Source organism: Macrobrachium nipponense, chromosome 22 (assembly GCF_015104395.2).
Source record: "Macrobrachium nipponense isolate FS-2020 chromosome 22, ASM1510439v2, whole genome shotgun sequence".
NCBI classification, from domain to species: Eukaryota; Metazoa; Arthropoda; class Malacostraca; order Decapoda; family Palaemonidae; genus Macrobrachium; species Macrobrachium nipponense.
In genome coordinates this window covers 69,217,421-69,232,420 of record NC_087213.1, presented here as the reverse complement: position 1 = coordinate 69,232,420, position 15,000 = coordinate 69,217,421, and the positions used below count along the sequence as shown (strand labels likewise).

The window sequence follows — 15,000 nt, the reverse complement described above, 5'->3', positions numbered from 1 at the left end:
AGGAAAATCACTGTTTTTGGTTGGGAATATATCTGAATACAAGGTCATGATAGCGTCTGGTCACACCCATGAACCAAAGTCTGTATCAATTCCCGTACTTAATACATGTTAAACAGAAAACTACGTTGAACTTTCGTCAGTTATGGAAAGTCGTGCTTAAAAACTATCGACGGAGGGAAACTACAAGTGGCTTTGGTAAGAGGAAAAACGCATTTTCTCTGTGACCAAAATAGCATACTAACACTGCACAGGAATTAATTTTAGCTATGAAATAAACTCCGATAATGCCACTGACTGTAATCTTCCTCCAGCCGCTACACAATTCTTTCTTAGACTATCATCTGATCAACCTTACTGTTGTCTTATCTGGTCTCTAGGCCACGTCTACACTTTCCTAAAGTCTAGAATTGCACAAGGCTTCTGAAGGCATTTCCAACAGTAGTAAGCTATGAATTTCGCACACTTGCTATGTCCTCTCCAGTCTCTTATTTTGAAAAATGATTTTTACACACATATCTGCCATAGCTATGACGTTAGCCTTATCTTAAAATCAATTTTCTGAAACATGTCAACTGTCATGTATAGTCTCATAACCAACAGCTATAATAGATTCTAATAAACGAGAAGCGTTACCACTCCAGCTTCTAATGCCAATGTAAACATCTGCCAAAGACGTTTGAAAGATAATGAAGGGCTCTGACATGAAGCACTGTCAGGCACTCTGACTATCTATATATTTACCAAATCTTCTTGCATTCTGATTTCCAATTTTATATCTACGTAGGTGCTTCATTTTACATAAATATGACTATGGTATTATTTGCATTTTATAGATATTTATTTTAACTATTCTCATTGATTAATATACTCGTTTACGATATTCTCAACTGGAACTCATTTTCAGTCTTCCTGAATCCTGTCTGAAACTAAGTCCTGCATATATTTGATTAGGATTAACTCTACTGGATATAAGTTGAAGTTTGAAATCCGGCAGCATAGTATTTCTTCTGACCATGCTTGCTTACGTGGACTTGCAGACAAACTAATATTTAAGGTCATATTTCCATATATCTCCCAGGTAATTAAGGTGATTCAAAATTTCTTTGGTATCGTGAATCATGACTTGGAAACGTGTCCAGAAGTTTGGCTCGTATGGTCAATTGAGATATCCGTCGAGTAGGCAGTCGTTTTATGCTGTTAGTTGAACAGAGTTCTATAAACTGATTTCGGCAAGATTAAAAAAAATAATTAAATTCTTATTGCTCAGAAAGTTACCTTGGACTTGTCAGAAACTACTGCTGTGCATTTGAAAGGTAAGGATGGAAAATGGGAATGTTTTCTGCAGACATATGGATTCTCAGTTAGGAATCGACTCCAACATACAACACGGCCGTCGGAAATACATGCTAATATTCACAATACCCGAGAAAGGACTGGTGAATGTAGCAGGTTTGTTCACGATAGGAATCGAGTTTCAAGTCACTGTCAAGGTTTTAAATAATTGTATGACGTCCTGATCATAATTATGCTCGATTTCGGACACAGAGGGATATATTTGTAAGGGCTGTTTCATAAAGTAGGACTACCAGTAGTTCCAAATTGCAGGGTATTTGATGATCACATAATGTTTTTTGGATGACAATAAACAATTGCATTTTTATAATTTCTGTATGCCTCCCTCCGAGAAGAAGCAGAAGAAAAAAAAGAAACTGCGCCCGCGCAGAAAAAATATATATATCATCAATTATACGCAATATTTTCGACTGATATTAAGATTAGATCTGTATATTCGTATGTTTGTGTTCTTTTTTATGTTATCTATGGGCATACATATACGACTATAGTGGATTCACATCAACCGTGCTTCTGATGTATAGTCCAGGCCCTTACGACGCTCCTGATTGGCTGTTTATAAGCCAATCACACGGCTGGAAACTCTCAGTCTCTCTCGAAAGTTTACATAGGCAGGATGTATGTCCCACCTCTCCTCAGGTATACTTTTGAAGGACGTATCTCTAAAGAAAGGTGGAACATACATCCTGCCTATGTGAACTCTCGAGAGAGACTGAGAGTCGATGTGAATCTACTACAGAATGCATTCTCTTGGAAAAAAAATTCTAAAGTGGAAATATAAAAAGCTCTTTAAACCTAGTTTTCCATTTAACACATGTATATATACGTAGCTTTCATATCTCTATACAGTGAAATACGTGCATGGCATATTTGCCTAAAACATCCACCGATATATTAACATATATGAATAACTCTGGTCTAAGATAAGCTATCTACAATTTACTCTAATCTTGATCTTGTAACGAGTATAAACCGAGATCAGGACAATTAAACGAAAATGAGTAATGATGTTACGATTATAACGGATCCCAACGGCAACTAACCTAACCATGGCATCCTTGCTTGGCGGGGATTTGCTCCCAAATCTATACCCTGTGTCCTGATGCGTAGTTAATTACAAAAAATGAATAAATAAATAAGTAAATAAATGAATAAATAAATTAATATTAAAATGAAAAGCATCAGTTTCAGAATTCACCGAAAGATACGTACGATAATGGAACGCTCATTGCATTTTTCTTTCCAGGAACTACGTCGTGCTGGAAGGCCCTGGTTCCCCGGTCTACACGTACCAGCTGGCAGCCCACATGGGCCAGCTGGTAACGGGTCTGGATCCCTCTCCCTGTCAGGACCTGTATCCCTTGTGTCCGCTCTCCAGACACCAGCTCCTCGACATTCTGAGAAACGTGAAGACTTCCAGGAGGATGTTCTACTAGTTCCAGGGAACGACAACGGCGGCGGCGCACAAGCTTTTGGGAAGTTGACGAGTTCGAAAAAGATTTTATCAGTGACGCGGAATGGAGAGGATCTGTCACGACTTCATCCTGGTGTCTGAATACGTAATGAAGCTCTTACGAATGAAATTTGGAGTCTGGTTCTACAGCAAATACTCACATCATCCAGAAGGGGTCAGGGAAGGGGAAAAATATATGCATTCCAGTATTGTGATAATCCTTGCAACATTCCTGCCCGTGGTAGCTATTCGTCCATCAAGATGATGTCTTGCAATCTTGCAAAATCTAAGCATCTGCAGTTGCCCTCTTGCGCCTGAGATACTTAGAGAGCCAAGTGTGATAGTAATCAGGGATGCCATTCCTACATTTAAGTTACACGTAAGACAAAGGTTCATAGATCAGTAGTGCCTCTGGTATAATCATCTTCTAACGAAGAGATGGTTTTAATCAAAAGTGTGAAATCAGACGACTCCAGAATGTCTAAAGTATGACCTTCATGGCGTTTCTTCTTTTCTGACCATTGTGGTCACATATAAGTGAACTGACGGGTGATCAGGGTAGCCTTAGAGTTTAAGATCCATTCCGAGAGCAAGATATAAAATGATATATGTAGAATAATGAATATATATATAGAGTTTTGGCCAAAAGCCAAGAACTGTGACCTACGAGGTCATTCAGAGCTGGAAAGGAAATTGAGAGTAGGTAGGAAGGTGTAACAAGAGGAAAACCTGAAATCATTATTAGGACAGTGTGGATAGCCACATGGAAGAGAGTTATGAATGGAGGTACAGTAAAAGAAATGAAAGGCGTTGCAGCTAGGAGCCGAAAGGAGGCTGCAAAGAACCTTGAGTAATGCCTACAGTGCACCCCGTGAGGTGCAATGACGGCACTACCCTTATACGGGGCATAATGATATATTTAGGTGAGCGGGATAAGGATAGAATCGAAACAGTACTTGCATCTCTCTGTCGATACCGATAAAGCTTCCATATTTCAGCTAGTCATAGTTTCCCCCCCTTCCCCCAAAACTAGTCTTGCATGATGAATTTTATGCAAGTGGCAAATATAATAATCAAACGATAATTAAAAAAACATACATGTCGCTGGTCGTCTTCAATAAACCAAAAGTTTGATATTGTGGTAACAGTTCCTTTTAATCCTTTTTGTTTTAAATGATCTTCCACTTTCTACGATTTCCTTCACATGACTTAATATATATTCTTTTATTCAGGAGAATAATAAAAAGACGTTTATCAATGCAGACCTGACCACGCAAGAGAACCGTCATGAGAATTATGACCGGACGAACCAAACGAATCGCAAAGTCGATGAATTATTCGGAACTGATGGAAACACGACGATAGTCATTTGTTTTCTGTTCGTTTTTGTATAAGTTCCTAACTAGCGACCGCCTGTTACATCATCGGTCGATGTCGTCCGCGCATTTTTCTGTCGTCTTTGTAAAGGGTCCGCTATTTAATAATAATAATAGTAGTGATAATAATTATAATAGTTAAAAAGCCAGTCGTTATATTCATGAGAATGAACTTTCTGGGATCAATCTTGCCAGGGAAATGAAATTAGCAAATGATACTAAGCCAATCAAGTTGAAGATCAGTGACGATGACAGCAATGTACTGCATTTTGCATAATTTAAAAAATGCATTAAACAAAATGGTATATTTCATTCTTTAGGTGACGTAAGATGTGCTCAATTATGTACTACAGAAGTCACAATTCGAGATGCTTTCTAAGGGAGCACAGGGAGGCTGACGAAACAAAACCATTCATTCGAGTCTTTTGCCAACCTCCCTTTGCTAGTCTAGATGCGATCAGAGGGACTTATTTTTTTATACTCATTTTAGAGGTACAGCAATCATGTTTGTTAAGCTAATTATAGCGTGTTCTTTTTACTATGTATACCACGGAGTAAAATCTAAGAACTACTAAATGAAACAGGTTGAGATATTCATTTGTATTCTAGTAGTTGGTCAACTAATTTTGCTTACTGAAACTGTTGAATTTTTGTTGTTGTTGTCTATTGTACTTAGCTTTTCAACAGATGACGATCCCACGCTAGGTTTGCTTTACAAGCATGTTACTGTATGAAAACATATTCATTTAATATTTACTTACTGTGTACATACTTACAATATTCTGATGTATTATGTTAAGTTTATAAATTCAGTAAAACAATATTTGTCTTCATGAACGCCCTTTTCTTTCTCATTACTTACTTTTTCTTATCTATTATTGTTACGGTACAGGTGTAAAGCGAAGAAAGATGAAACTATTTGACGATAATTTGTGGTCATTAAGGAAATAAAGACTTCAATTTCATCTGTTTGCTATTGGCTAGTTATCTCTCGAGCGTATGACCTTATTATCCTGTGTGCATTACATGCATACGCAAACATTAATATATTTTTTGGCCTTCAGTTATGTGTGGGAGCAAATATTAGTGGCAGAAACTAAGGAAAAGAAATGCAACTCATTCTTCACTACTTCCACTTTCAGAGGTAGACAAGAAGAATTTCTATCATTCGCAGAGACAGTTGGAATTAAATGACTAATGTTTTGATCTTTTTCAACATAGCACTCTTGTCTATATTGAGTGATTTTAAATGTGATTCAAGCTAAGCAGTGAAGCAGTGATCAAATCTCAGGTACAATAATAATAATAATAATAATAATAATAATAATAATAATAATAATAATAATAATAATAATAATAATAATAATAATAATAATTCCACCAGACAGATTTTCACAAAATATCTCAAGAATATATGAACAAGTTTGCTACATATTCTAGTGGAAACATAAACTGGGTGACTTCCTCCAGATGGTGGATTTTTTTTTATATATGCATGAAGATTTCTAATAATATGAATGGAAAAATCTACACATTTTCATCGATACACACCATAGTTTATTACAAAATGTACTTCCGCTCCTCAGTATTTGGAATATTCAAAATATTACATTGCAGTCAAAATGTCAGTTCTGACTTACGTTACAGGAATAACGATGCTGATGGCACCCACACGGAGATTCCACGAATTCTAGAACCAAAACCTATAGAAGGTAATATTCATTTCATCACTGTAGATGCAGGAAGGCTTATCAACAATTCCTAATTATGAAGTGTACTACAAAATATATTCCCAAGTACTATGAAGAATTCTTCAATCACAGGCAACACATAGAATGTTTAAGTGCTTAGAATGATCGAGAACAAATGAACATCGAGTGAAAACGTGGTACGATTTAAAAAAGAAATGTCCTATACTGTTAGAGTTCAATATAGATGTCAGGTGATTACGCCACTCACTGACCCTCTCCAGATCTCTGTTAAGGATGGTACTGAGAGTTTTAGCCTATCATCTGTCACTGTACTAGTTTCTCTTTAGGGTCAACAAGAGAAATAATAATAAAACTTATATCTGAAAGATCAACAATCATGTTACAAGAAAAATCTTAAAAGATAATAAACAAAATTTACTCTTAATTTCAAGGTCAACAATCAAGGTACCATCAACAACTAACCAATCCAGCAGTTATCCCGTCGATCATTAAATTCAGTTGATAGTTGTAACTGAAAAATTATCGGCAACAATACATAATATGAAGCTCCTATATCATTATGGTTATTTTTCTTATATATTATTATTATTATTATTATTATTATTATTATTATTATTATTATTATTATTATTATTATTATTATTATTATTATTATTATTATTATTATTATTATTATTATTATTATTATTATTATACAAAGGTGAACCCTATTCGTATGGAACAAGTCCACAGGGGGCACTGGCCTGAAATTCAAGCCTCCAAAGAATATGGTGTTCGATAGGAAGCAGTAAGAAGAGAGGTAAAACGTTATACAGAAAGAAGAGATCTCACTTATGAAGAAAGAAAACTAAATTAATGAATAGATGAAAATGTACTCAAATGCAAAAGGGGAAAGCATTAGGGTAGTCATGCATTGCACTTTCCCTTGAACTTTTGAAGTTACAATTGCACGACATCAGTATAACATTCAAAGGATAAACATTGGTCGTTAAAAACCAGAGCCATCACGCTAATATAGCCTTTGAAATGTAGCTCAAGGGAACTCTTGTGCCGTGTTGACAAACACGGCCCATAGACATTTGTTTAAAACAATAAATACAAATCATTATTTTAATGTTCTCTACCTTAAATAGTATAATATTAATAATTTGGACACCAACTTGGAAGAACAAAGGCAAGGACTATTTTTTTTCATTTGTTTGTTTGTTTGTATTGTATGGTGCTTTTTCTTTGCATGGAACCAGTGGTTATTCAGCAACGGGACCAACGGCTTTACGTGACTTCCGAACCACGTCGAGAGTGAACTTCTATCACCAGAAATACACATATCTCACACCTCAGTGGAATGCCCTAGAATCGAACTCGCGGCCAACGAGGTGGCAAGCTAACACCATACCGACCACGCCACTGAAGCGCTATTTATTGTATTTTTTTGTTACCTCGAGAGCCACGAGGAATGCTAGGAAAAGTAGCCCAGCCACTATGGAGCCATAGAATGATGGTCTCAACATCTTTGTTGATTGAATGATTGATTATGAAATTTAAGTCTGGAGGACCATCAAAATTATTCATCTCCAAACATCTTTGTTAATTATGCAGGCGTATTATTTCCAGCATTTTCATATCTGAATTACCAATAACATTTTTCCTATTGATCAGCAAAAAACTGTTACATTGTCATTTTCAACCAAGTTTTGGCTGGTCTCTCGGGATCGATTTTGTTGACACGAATTCTAATACTCAAAGTGGGTCCCTTGTACGAATTTTCCTACTCCCTGATATGGAACACGCCAAAGTTTCTTATAACATCCCATCTTTTTTTTTTTATCTTTTTATAAAATCATGATCAATAATGCATGACATGTTTATACTATAGTAAATTCACATCAACCGTGCATCTGATGTCTAGGCCAGTCCCTTACAACGCTCCTGATTGGCTGTTGATAAGCCAATCACAGGGCTGAAACTCTCAGTCTCTCTCGAGAGTTCACATAGGCAGGATGTATGCTCCCCTTCTCCTGAGGGATACGTCTTTTAAAAGTATCCCTCACGAGAGGTGGAACAGATCCTGCCTGTGTGAACTCTCGAGAGAGACCGAGAGTTTCCAGCCCTGTGGTTGGCTTATCAACAGCCAATCAGGAGCGTCGTAAGGGACTGGCCTAGACATCAGATGCACGGTTAATGTGAATTTACTATAGTACAAGCACCTTGTAAAATACAAAGCATTCCTGAATACTGCAAAACCCCTTAAAAATCTGGAACAAGTTGCAGTAGGTAACAAACTGGTCCTAATGAAAACGTTGATATACTGACTAACTAAATTAGTAGTCTTTTGGAGTGAACAATCACGAATTAGTTGCAAAATAATAACAATAATAATAACACTCAATGGAGAACAAATATACTAACTGAGAAATCCCCATACAGTTTCAGAGCGTCAAGCTTTTGTATAAATTGTATAAATTAGTAGTCTTATGGAGTCAACAGCCAAGAAGTAGTTGAAAAATCACAACATGGAGGACAAATATAACTGAGAAATCCCCATACAGTTTCAGAGCGTCAAGCTTTTGTATAAATTGTATAAATCAGTAGTCTTATGGAGTCAACAGCCAAGAAGTAGTTGAAAAATCACAACAACTGAGAAATCCCCATACAGTTTCGGAGCGTCAAGCTTTTGTATAAATTGTATAAATCAGTAGTCTTATGGAGTCAACAGCCAAGAAGTAGTTGAAAAATCACAACATGAAGGACAAATATAACTGAGAAATCCCCATACAGTTTCGGAGCGTTAAACTCCCTCTTCAATGTCTCCACACTGAAAAAGGGGCGTAACGCTCAGCAAGAAGTTGTGGATTTCTTAAATAAATTTGGTCTCCATTTTGTGATTTTTTCAAGTTTAAAAGGTCGATACTGATCAGTTAATTTTCAAGAGGGGCCAAGATACTCCGTGACTCTCAACCGTGGCAGAAACATGTTTGCACTGTCCAGTTAATGACCTGAAGAAACAGTTGTCTCCTCATTCAAATGGAGAATATCAGAAAAATGACAGAATACTACAGCTGACCTGACAAGCAAGTCAGTAGCACCTGATTCAAGTCTGTGCATGAGCTCAGCATTAGACTCATACTGATAAAAATGATGCTTTAAAATCGTGAGACTGCTCTAACGGGCAAACAAATCTAATTTCTTATATTGAGGTTTTGATTTATTTGATGCATAAAAACATGAAGTTTGAATAAAATGTTTCACCGTCATAGTCCAAACAGCACAAAATGCATAATCCACTGGAAAAAAGAGCGTACCCTGCAGGTAAATATAAACTCTTATTAAACCACCAAACCCTGGAGATTAACATCGTCTTATGCATACTTCCAGATACAACTGTTTATGGTCGGTAAGTAAATAATTTTCCATACCACGGTGCTCATAAAATAGAAAGTATTCTTTAAAATACTGTAAGCTAATTTTTCAGTTACATGATTGAAAGATTCCCGACAACCAATGAAGCAAGTTAAGACACTTAAAGTACAGTAAAATACAAATAATTTAATAAATAAATAAATGAACAACAGCCGAAAATAAATGCTTTAGTAGCTGATAAACGAGTAAATGACAGCACAGAAGCGTGGTGCTTTGGTGCTTATAGGGTACACTTCAGATTCTCTTAAATTTACAGATACAGAAGTACAGAAGCATAAACATTATGTGGCACAGCCAATAAGACTGTCATGTAGACCATAAGAACAATAACGGAAGTTTTCCATTGAAAACAATGTTTATGGAAGATATCCTAGCCGAAATTATCCTAGCGACATCCTAGAGGGAAAATCACACCACTTGAAGTACCAGGGAGAAATTGTCCTGAAAACGCAGAACAAAGGATCTATTGTATGTTCCCTTAACAAGGCAACTCCTTTGGATTAAGAAAGTCTTTCACATTCAATTCTTATCAAGAAAACAAGTAAATGGAAGTAGAAAAGTAATGCCCGACTCAGACATTGGCGATTCAAGGCCACACACGTCGTAATGGCTGGTTTTGGCGATCATTGCCATTAGACGCTGTCCTTGGGCCTGCAAAAAAAAAGAAGAAGAAAAAAAAAAAAAAACTTGGTTTTTGGCTCAGGTCTCATATTTGCGATTCAAGGCCGCACATGTATTAACTACCGAATTACGACGGCATCGTAACTCTGTTGCCAAGTTTGCCGATGTGCACCAAGTGATGGCGGACGTTTTAAATGGATGGCACACGCGCCATTGCCACGTACGATATGCGCAATTTAATTACGACAAATGGCGATGCCACTGCGTCAGTCGAGACATCATTATAGCAGCGCTGCATCTTGCGCAATGACATGGCGACAAATGACAGCTGTCACTACTCGACTGCGTATGTGTTGGGTAGTGTTGCTCATCATCACTTGGTGCTTATCGCCAAACTTTGCAGCGCGGTTACGATTCATGGCGATTGTTGGCGACTCTGGTCATAATTGCATGTAATGGCGTCGTAATGAGCAAATTTTCGGCCGTTACGACAAACGCGGTCTTGAATCGCCAATTTGTTAAGTCAAAGTATATAACATAACAACAAATAAAGTATTATGCATGTTATTGTTAACATAATAAATGAATCAATCAATAAAACTGAAGAAATATTCTTGATTTTCATTGCAAACTTTCAACATTATAAGTAAAATTCTGTTAACCAAAGTCAGTATTTTGAATAACATCTAATTGGGTAGAAGGGCATAGGCTGCATACCCAATTCTTCTTAATATAACTAAAATAACATTTTCAGGTATTTCATCTTGTATATACCTATATATGCAATGCCGTTTATAGAAGAAAAGGTCCAGTTTTGGGAACCACTCGCCCCCCCCCCCTCCCTCCATAAAAAATCTCTGGGTAGCGGCCTGCAAGGCCCGTGGTTCGATCTAGCATATTCGCACAAGTCAGTGTAATTGTGAATGATCATCATCTTCAGTTAGTATAAAAAATAAATAAATAAATAAATGAAATAAAAAAAAGAGGGGGGAGTTGGGGTGTGGGATGAAGGGGGGGGGGGGGGGGCCTGGCCTGCAACCTAATCCCAAAAGACGTGCTAACAACAAGGAAAGATGCCACCTTTTGGCTTTTGGTGCCAGTTACCTCCAAAGAAAATGGAGTAATTTGAAAAAGAGTCTCGACACACACACACACACACACACACACACACACACACACACACATATATATATAATATATATATATATATATATATATATATATATATATATATATATATAACTGAATCACGAAAGTTTGGAACGTGATAAATGTATAAATAAAGGTATAATAAGCCACGAAGGAAAGTGAAACACTGGAATAGCTGCCAGATCTTTCGACTCAACGTACTTTACTTAGCAGTCCTTCGTGGATTATACCTTTATTTATGCATTTATCACCTTCCAAATTTTCGTGATTCAGTTATACATATGTGTGGCTTATACACCTAAAAAACGTCGAAGATACGTATGCACGACTTTGGACTGATATTCTGTAGATTCAGTGTAGCTATTTTATATTACATCCCATAAAACTAAAGTGCAATTTTGAAAAGGACAAACACCCAAACTGTAACCTCTCTCATCGCTTCCTAAAGTATTCTACGAAAATAAATTAAAGAAAACCCTGGAGGCAGCTTAATAAATCGCCTTACTGCCCACGTTCTGTTGAGGTCTCTCTGCAGCAAAGTTACCCTGTAAACGGAGACTCGGTACACACAAACCTTATTTCTTCCGCCGAGAAATATTCCAGACAGACAATATTTACGCCCTCGTCTTGTAAATCACAATAAGAACACATATTGTGAAGTGCAGACACCTATTACCTTTCTCTCTTCCTTAAAATAAAATAAAAAAATAAAAAAAGAGGTGAAGTTGTAGTCTCAACGGCACAACAAAAGGCAAACTCTCAGAAAAAGGGAAAAAGCTTAGGAAAGTCTCGGGGGGGGAGGGGGTTAGTAGTGGTGGATGGCGAAGGGGAAAGCAGTAAGTAAGCGAGGGTTTCCCTAGGATCAGGTTTTCGTGGGCGGGGTGGAAAAGCTCTATATATAAAGATATATATAACAGCAGTTGCAAGTTGAGAGAGGGAGAGAGAGAGAGAGAGGGGAAGGGAGATAGAGAAAGAGGGAGAGAGACTTGTTGAGCCGAACCAGTTGCTGGGTGATCGCGAGGCGGGACGGAGCGCGCCAACTTTCTCCTCCCACTTGTTGATATACGCGTCTGGAACTGCTTCATCTCTGTCTGCCTCTCTCTTTCTCTCTTGCCTTTTATATATCCCCCTTTTCTTATCCTCCTGCTTTGGGCGAAGTAGAACATTCAAATAGCCATCAGGAGGTTCATCTCTGTCTACGGTAAACAACTCGACAGATTTGTTTTCCTCTTGAGTATCAACCGAGCCTTCAAAGACTTCGACTGTCTCCAGGACAAGTGGGTCGCCTTGAAAAATAAAGTTGTGAACTTGGCTCCGTTGTTGTGCATTCATGGAGGCTGCTATGAACGAGTGACACGGAAACTTTACAGTGAGAGGACACTGACAAAAATTAATATTTCTCAGTTGATAAAGCAACAATATGACCCCCTTTTTCAAGAGATCCCATTCTGGACTGTAAGGAATGCACGCGTTCAACAGAAAATGCACTGCACGCGGATGGAAAGCTTCATCTGACAAGGTAAAGTCATTCATGTTGTTAGAGAAGAAGAAATATCTTGAGTTTTTATTTTCTCAAAATGGTTTACTTGTCATTGCCCTTTGATAAACCAATATTATGGTGCGATTCTTGCAAGAACTATTGGTATGATGCTTTTATCTTTCATAATCCATTGATATATGCAACATGGAATTGCAGAGAAAAAGTTTAAACACGTAAGTGATTAGATCAAGACTTTAGGACAAAATCTTCCTCCCTCATTACAAAGAATATAATTGTAGCCTCAATAGATATCTTTTGCATAATCTTACACAACTATATTTTCATTTGCAAAATATCAAGAGCATAGTCAAGCCTTGAGGAAGAAAATGGTTTATTGAAGCAAAATTAAATAATGTACCCAACAAGCATCTAAAGCAAAAATTGAAATGAATCTTATTCATTGTCATTTTAATGGATGAATTGCAAGTTACAACAACTGAAAAGCTTCTAAATCTAACGAATGCATAAAAGAAGCAAAAGTCTTCTAAATCGCTTCCGCCTCTTGCTTTGCTTCCCCGAAGTCGACCGATTGTTTGTTTTCTGTGCATATTTTCACTTTCCCTTGAGACCCTTCCAGTTCAAGCATACTCATCTCCATCGCCTCTGGAAATGCCCTTTTCATCTCCAGCAAACAGTTGATGGCACGGATTCCCAGGAATTCCAAAGCTCTCTACGAAATTCCCATAAAAAAGGAAGTTCCAGATGTCTTCCTTTTCTTACAAGTATTTTCGGCTATTTTTAGGAAACTGAGTCATTGACAAACGTGTTTTTATGTATGCGTGAAAATTATATGAATTTATCAAGAATTTCTGATAAACATGATAACAGAATATTGTTGAGAAATATCAATACAAATAAATGTTTATTTGTCATGTTTAGTCCCCCATCCTCTCTCTCTCTCTCTCTCTCTCTCTCTCTCTCTCTCTCTCTCTCTCCCCACCCCACACACACACATACACACACACACACACACATATATAATATATATATATATATATATATATTATATACATAAACATATATATATATAGATATATATAATATATATATATATATAAAACTATTTTGATTATCTGAGGTCTTCTTTAGAGTAGGTTGCTAGCCCCCAAGCCAATTTTCCAACCCGGGTCTATCCGCTACGATCAACATCTACCCAGCACATAGCTCAGTTTAGGTTAATAATGAAGTTTCTCTCTCTCTCTCTCTCTCTCTCTCTCTCTCTCTCTCTCTCTCTCTCTCTGCATTGTGGGTTTGAATCTGCGCTCAACCCACCTTTTTTTATCCGGGCTTAGGGCCATGTAAGTTACAATCACGAATTCCTTTGTTTGTGCAACTCTTCGTCATAAGTTCCGATTTGATCGGGATATCTCGATAAACCAAGTTTTTATCGTTTCATTTTCTCTCTCTCTCTCTCTCTCTCTCTCTCTCTCTCTCTCTCTCTCTCTCTCTCTCATAAGTACGCAGAATAATGATAATTTAGTCGATTTCATGCTCAAATAAGGTAGAAAAGGAGAAACAATCCATACAATGACAAAAGAAAAAACTAAAATATTTAATATCCATATACAAACATCGAAAGTGTTTTGGTATTCAAACGAGCACCTTATTGAGATAAGAGGTCACTGAGAGCTTTGTAAAATGAATGAATGAGAGAGAGAGAGATAAAACTTTCGTAAAATTCCTTACACAATACCATTATATATATATATATATATATATATATATATATATATATATATATATATATATATATATATATATATATATATATTAAGGAACTCTGCTCTGTATAAAGGAAATATATGTGTGAGTGTGTGTGCACGCGCATGTGCGAATGATGTGCGGAGCGCTCGTCAAGGAAAAGAGATATTGCAGCAGAACGCTATTTCAAATTCTTGTACCCATTGCCGGGTTGCGCCATTGCGGCATGATATTCCATACTAAAGAAAACTTTTGGAATTTTTGAAGCTTGTTGGTATGGAGTTTTTATCTTGCATGGAACCAGTGGTTATTCAGCAACGGGACCAACGGCTTTACGTGACTTCCGAACCACGTCGAGAGTGAAGTTCTATCGCCAGAAATACACATCTCTAACCCCTCAGTGAAATGCCCGAGAATCGAACTCGCAGCCATCGAGGTAGCAGGTCAAGACCATACCGATCACGCTACTGAAGAAGTGACATCATAACATTAATTTTAGTGATTATCGCAACTACTATCAGTTCGGGCGGGCAATACTTATTACAAGAAAAAACTTTACTTGAATATCTTTTAAAGTATCTGGTCTCAAGAAAATATGCTAATAAACCTTCTATTTTGGGAATAACATTTTTGTAATAAAAAAAGGAAAAAAATTATAAATCTTTTAACGTTATG

The 15,000-nt window shown here is 37.0% G+C and overlaps 2 protein-coding genes and 1 long non-coding RNA gene across 6 annotated transcripts in view; 2 read left to right on the top strand and 1 right to left on the bottom strand.

Annotated features, from left to right (window-relative positions):
- The window catches only part of LOC135198788 (uncharacterized), a 44,670-nt gene extending 39,655 nt beyond the window's left edge, over positions 1 to 5,015 (top strand). For all 3 annotated transcript variants that reach the window (XM_064226733.1, XM_064226732.1, XM_064226731.1), the window contains exon 6: positions 2,600 to 5,015. In XM_064226733.1, coding sequence (XP_064082803.1) covers positions 2,600 to 2,789 — 190 coding nt within the window. In that variant the 3' untranslated portion in view covers positions 2,790 to 5,015. The remainder of the gene's footprint in view (positions 1 to 2,599) is intronic.
- LOC135198789 (uncharacterized) overlaps positions 1 to 15,000 on the bottom strand; it is a 358,657-nt gene that overhangs the window by 25,697 nt on the left and 317,960 nt on the right. The window lies entirely within an intron of this gene.
- LOC135198786 (proton-associated sugar transporter A-like) overlaps positions 12,091 to 15,000 on the top strand; it is a 216,099-nt gene continuing 213,189 nt past the window's right edge. The window contains exon 1 of the mRNA XM_064226727.1: positions 12,091 to 12,603. The gene's annotated coding sequence lies outside the window, so the exon portion shown is untranslated. The remainder of the gene's footprint in view (positions 12,604 to 15,000) is intronic.